The 6,042-nt window shown below is 37.6% G+C and overlaps 1 protein-coding gene across 4 annotated transcripts; it reads left to right on the top strand.

Moving 5' to 3' along the window:
• The first annotated feature begins 206 nt into the window (after positions 1-206).
• LOC147499260 (receptor-like cytosolic serine/threonine-protein kinase RBK2) lies at positions 207-4,272 on the top strand. 4 transcript variants are annotated; one of them, XM_086561090.1, is made up of 9 exons: positions 207-464; positions 1,278-1,387; positions 1,479-1,862; positions 2,014-2,265; positions 2,356-2,510; positions 2,937-3,016; positions 3,105-3,240; positions 3,347-3,496; positions 3,795-4,272. In XM_086561090.1, the coding sequence occupies exons 1-9, from the start codon at positions 436-438 to the stop codon at positions 3,966-3,968; spliced, it is 1,470 nt and encodes a 489-aa protein (XP_086417216.1). In that variant the 5' UTR covers positions 207-435; the 3' UTR covers positions 3,969-4,272. The 4 variants fall into 4 exon arrangements, with proteins under 4 accessions (XP_086417216.1, XP_086417218.1, XP_086417217.1 ...); XM_086561091.1 differs by lacking the exon at positions 207-464 and adding an exon at positions 1,054-1,186; XM_086561093.1 differs by lacking the exon at positions 207-464 and having other exon boundaries at positions 1,479-1,619; positions 1,705-1,862.
• Positions 4,273-6,042: the final 1,770 nt, after the last annotated feature.

Raw genomic sequence — 6,042 nt, 5'->3', positions numbered from 1 at the left:
AATGAGTTGCTCATTCCTATCATTCCTAGTTCACCGAACAAAAACATCTCATTAAGAATCTTTCTCTATCCTCCCTCCCTAGAGTCTAGACTATGAGAATAAGACCGTTATTTATATTCATAGCCACCTCCACGTGTGTCCAACACTCAATCATTAATGACGAAAAACTCCGTACAAACTCTGTTCTGCAGCCAACTTACTATTTTAGTTTTGAGTAGTTTCATTAACTTTGCTATTAATAGCTCCTTAAATTTCTAGTTTTGGACAAGTCGAACAAGTAATCGTAGTAAGCCAGCTAAGAAACTCCAATATTGGTGCAGAGAAGTTCGGCTTTGTTAAACACCATGTTGTTACTCTTTGTTAACACTTCTTCTCTCATTTCTAAACAGTCTTTTGGTTTCTTGAACATTTTGTATATTGCTTTGGTGAGGATGCATGGAGGGGTATAGAGAAGATAGTGTATGGTATGTATCATTTTGGCTCTTATATATATATTTGAAATGAGCTTTTTGAGTTTTTGAGTTGGTTGGATATTGTCTTTGGAGTTACGATCAAGTATGATGTTTTTGTTTCATGGTATATTATCATTTGGTTCTTCTGAGAAATGGGCTTTTGGAAATTTTTAGTTTGATAAATTATGTGCTAGTGATGACAAATAAGCAGAGGTTTTGGATAATTTGCTATTTGAGCTGCTTTTGCTCTCTCTCTCTCTCTCTCTCTCTCTCTCTCTCTCTCCTCTTTTTTTGTCTCACCCTCTTCCTATTTCTTAGTTGTGGTCTTTTGTTTTGGTAGAGTTTGTGCTGCTATTCAATAACATTAGCTAAAATTTTATTTGATGTTTTTGTTCTGGTTTCAAATAGTGTCCATATGTTGCACTATATTAAAGTTTGTAAACAGAGAATTTTTATGAATGTTGAATCAATGATTCTTATTGTTTATTGTGATTTTTTCTAGTTCCAGTTGTTGTTTAGTGGGATTCCATTCCTTTTGGGGGGCTTTTGCTGCTTATTCAAAGTATTTATACATAAAAGCACTTTTTGAACATTTCATATAGTTGGATACTCTTGGGTTTTTCTAGTTCTACTTCTCTGCGATTGGCTTTTAGCTTTTTCCCTTTTTGGTATTCTGTTCGGTTATGTTACAACTGCAAGTTTGCAACCACCTGATTTTGGATGATGCCATTTCAGTTATGCTTTTTTTTTTGTTATGATTTGGTGGCCTAATATGTTTTTTGGCCAAAACATCAGTTTCTTACTAAGTATCTTTCTCTCTTGCAGCAACATTAACTGTTTCAGCTCCATCATAGAGAAACCTCTTCAAGGCAAGTGTTTTCGCATTGGAGATAAGAAGCTGATAACTTTGTTTGATATCTATTTTCCTAGCCAAGGTAAGAAGGGTTTCCATATTTTCTCGTTATATTGCTAAAGTATCATAATACACCAATCTTCATTATTAACAAATAATTTTCCTCTGCTTAGGTTTGAGTGACTTAGATATGGACAAGAACAGAACAAGTGAATCCTCTCCAAGAGGAGTTCTAGATAACTGCACTAGGAGCTTAGAATCCGAAACAGGTTCTTCCACAGCCAGTACTTCAGATTGTGAAGCTCAACCAAACCGTAAGAATGTTTCGCACTGGCGTTCATTCCTCCATTTATTGAAAAGTAGATCAATTAGGCGCTTATCCAGCTTTCCTCCTGCTAGCACCCCGAAGTTATCAAAACGAATCAGCAGAAGCATGAGAGAGAACCCAGCGCCATCACTTATTCCAACTAATGATACAAGTATATACAGTTTCAAGTCTTCGTGGAAGAACTTTACATTCTCACAACTCCAAGCTGCTACCAAAAATTTCAGCCCCGGTATGTAATCCCAGCAAATTTTGAACTCTTCATCAAAGAGGCCGTTAGATTGATGAGAAGTCTTTCCAGTTATTAATTTTGGTTGAAGTTATAGTGCAAATTTGATGGCAGTCGATCAATTTTGTTTATTTCTGCACGTTATCCTTTGTAGAAAATTTGATTGGAAAAGGGGGATATGCTGAAGTCTACAAGGGTTGTTTGCAAGATGGGCAATTTGTAGCAGTTAAACGACTGACTCGTGGAACATCAGATGAGAGGACTGTGGACTTCTTGTCTGAACTCGGGATTGTAGTCCACGTCAATCATCCCAATACTGCAAAGCTAATAGGGTATGGGATTGAAGGAGGAATGCACCTGGTGCTTGAACTGTCTCCCCACGGGTGCTTAGCATCCCTACTTTATGGTCTGCTCATTTTTTATGCTTTCTCTTCTGTATAGTGTTAAAATAATAGTTATGACTATTTCTTATATTGCTTTCATATTGGCTTTCCAGGCTCAAAGGAGAAACTGGAGTGGGCTATCAGGTATAAGGTTGCATTAGGCACTGCTGAGGGTCTTCTTTATCTACATGAAGGCTGCCCAAGGAGATTCATACACAGAGATATTAAAGCAGCTAATATATTGCTTACAGAGGCCTTTGAACCGCAGGTACCCTTCAAATATACGAGGATAACAAAGACAATATTATCACTATGTCAACTGAATACCTATCTGTTGTGTAATTCATGCTATTAGTATAAGAGATGTACTTGTTTAGGTTTACCTTTGTTTGCATCAATAGTACAGAGCAAATTCTAACAGCAGTGGTTGTGTAATTCTTTGTAAGTAACTGTTGCTAAAAGTTTAATAGTGTTGTTAGCTAGTTTATTACCTATGCTGGTTTCTCTTTACAAAATTTACAGACCAGGGGTGATCGCTCCATTGTCGTTCACGAACATATACCCTTTTTAGTACAACTTGTTGAAATATATCTTGTCTGAAGCCCACTATGAATTCTAAATGAAGCCATCTGTGACTTTTTGGTTCTTGAGCTTTTTTTGTTGTCGGACGTACCTTACTTTCTTTCCTCTTCAGATTTGTGATTTTGGGCTTGCAAAATGGTTGCCAGAACAGTGGACTCACCATACCGTTTCAAGTATTGAAGGAACATTTGGGTGTGTAAGCCATCATGGTTTCACCTTTCTCTGGCCATTAATAAGTTGCCCTTTTGTTTACCTGTTTTTGCTTTTCTTACCATGGCAGCTACCTTGCTCCTGAGTACCTAATCCATGGCATTGTAGATGAGAAAACTGATGTCTTTGCATTTGGAGTTCTCCTGTTGGAACTCCTCACAGGGCGTCAAGCACTAGATAACACACAGAGAAGCCTTGTGATGTGGGTATGTTCTGTTCTGTTCTGCTTCTAGTTATTTGTGCGCCTGCTACCTTGATATATACTGCTTATACTATATCTGGTCACTGAGGATACATTTTCGCATCTTATAGGCAAAACCATATCTTAATAAGAATGATATCAGGGAGCTGTTAGATCCTTCTATTTCCAATGCCTATGACTCACGGCAAATGTACCGTGTGGTCTTGGCAGCTTCTTTGTGCATACAAAACTCTTCCATTCTACGACCCCGGATGAGTCAGGTATGTCCTGTTGTGGATAGTTAGAGATTATTTATAAGCGAATTGCTTGCTCCAGCTAAGGAAAACTTAGCACGTACAATGATCAACTAATCAAGTTGATTGCTTTTTCTTCTAGAGAAGCTATAAGAGCTAGTGACCTATGACTCTACATAGTTGGACTTTAATCTGAATAAATGCATCGAATTCATATAAACATGATACTCAGAGTCAAAAGAAATAGTATAAGTTCTAGTAGTTAAAAATTTGGTCGCTTTTATGAACACACCTAATGAGATATTCACTTTGTGCATGGATCCAGGTTGTAAAGCTTTTAAGAGGTGATGAAGTTGGTTTGGAGTTGGTTAAACAATTCCAAAGGTCATTTCAGCAGAAAACAACCTACTCTGAGGAGTTATTTGATTCTGAAGAATACTACTCGACCCTACATCAAAATGATCTTAATCAGCATAAGAAAATTGCTTTTGAGATCTAAAGAATTGATTATTCATTGTGTACACTACATCGTGCGTAGATGTCCAAGAAACGTTATGTACATACGATCCACTGGAATTTACGAAATGTATAATATGTAATTATTGATTTATTGTTTGTTTCTTGACTAGTAACCTAGTCAATAGGTTGCCGGTAGGTCTTTATGTAATATAATATAAGGATAGAGAGGATAATGATTTTCATCTTTCACAAATTACTACTGGATACTTGCGTGAAACTTGACTGGATGTGGTATATAAACTTTTCCCACGCGGATGAAACATTTATAGATTCAATTTTTCATATATAGTGGTTTCATTACAAAGTTAATCTTGTGAAAACCAGGACGAGGTACTGGAAGCAGGATCAATACATGCAGCAAGTTAGTGGTGACCTTTGAACCTTGTGGTTGAGTGGCCTAGACAGAACTATGTGCCAGGCTGGGTATCCCAATTCCCATATATAGCTTTTGGGGCAATCTTCAATCATTTTTAATGAGTTTGAACTCTGAAGATACCCTCATCACTAGATGATGATTTGGGTGCATGAACATTCTCTCTTAGGGTCGAAGCCAGTCAAAACTAAAAATTTACTCAGAAGAATCAGATACTTAATTAGGTAGGGATCGAAACTCAAAGGGTTAGCCTATCCCTTATATTGGAAAATGAGACATACATTTTGATCACATTCCAACAGTTACTCAAGGCATTGCAGCATAAAACAGTCCAAGCAACTGATAGGAGAAACTGAAGCCAACTATCAGTAGCTAAACACGTGAATACATACATGACTCTGTTAGCATTAAAAAAAACCTTTGAAGGATTTTGCCACAAGGAAGGTTAGTTGCTACAAATGACTTGAAAGATCCAAAGCTTACCTATAAACTGATTGAATGCTGTCAGAATGATAAACATATTGCCTACACAGCTTATAACACCCCGTGTTTTATTTGTTTTTCCTATAAATAATAATAATAATAAATAAAAATAGATAATGGATAGAGGATAATTATCAGTTACGGATAAAGCCCGTAGATAATAGATAAGGGTTGTCCTTGTCTTTCGGTGAGTTTTTACCGTAAAAAAAAGGAAAAAAAAAAAATGAGGGTTTTAGAAAAAAAAAAAAAATGGGAGTTTTTGTGATGCTAGAAAAGGAAGGTTTTGGTTGATAAACACAGTAGAGTTAACTCTCACCACTACTAGAACTATGATTTTCGTCTGTTTAATATTTCTGTTTTTACTGTCCATTATATTGTTTTGATTCGACGTCGTGTTGTCGAGTTGTTAAAACTCGAGTGAAACTCGGAGTTGATTTAGAACTGTCGAAACTCTGTTGAGGCGATTTGGGCTGTCAATGGAGCGCGAGCCCTCGCGCTCAAACAAAACAATGGTTCCTGCATATGATTAGTACCTGTTGTGTTTTATTTTTCGGTTATACACTGATTGTGGGTTTTTTGAAATCGTACTGATTGGGGATTAGTGGGGGATTAAATGCCGGATTTGGGGGTGGACTGTTGAAGCTCTTAACAGGGGTTAATGGAGGCGCGCGCTCATACTGTTTTTTTGTAATTTTATCTTGGATTGTTGTTTTTGTTTGGGATGTGTAGTGGGATTATGATGGGTTGAGTGGGGGCTGTTGGAAGCTCCCAAGAGGGCGTCAATGGCGTTACTGCCATTACTGAGAAATTTGTTTTTGTGTATTTATTTTTGTGTTTGAGCTGTTTTGTATGGAGGATTGTTGGTTGAATGAGTGGTGGTAGGGGGGAAAGTTTGAGAGTGGTTGAGAGCTCCAAGAACATTAATGGCGGTCGGATCTGGGATTTGAGGGGGTTGCGAAAAACTGAAAATTTGTGGTCGATTGGTGAAGTAAAGTTGTGGGGTTTTTCACCCACACAATTTTCGCTGAGTTATTGATGGGTGGTGTGTGAAGGATTTTCGGTGGTGGCTGGAAGCTAGCGGCTGGTGCTGCGAAGGGGATGACTGTGAGAACGATCCAGTGCTCCCGGTCGGTGTGTAACTGTTTAGACTTGTGTCTAATTAAGTTGGGCCGGACCATATTAGTTTTTGGTTTTGGGC

The sequence above is a fragment of the Coptis chinensis genome, chromosome 5 (assembly GCF_015680905.1).
Source record: "Coptis chinensis isolate HL-2020 chromosome 5, ASM1568090v1, whole genome shotgun sequence".
Taxonomy (NCBI): Eukaryota; Viridiplantae; Streptophyta; class Magnoliopsida; order Ranunculales; family Ranunculaceae; genus Coptis; species Coptis chinensis.
This window is presented reverse-complemented; position numbering and strand designations above follow the sequence as displayed.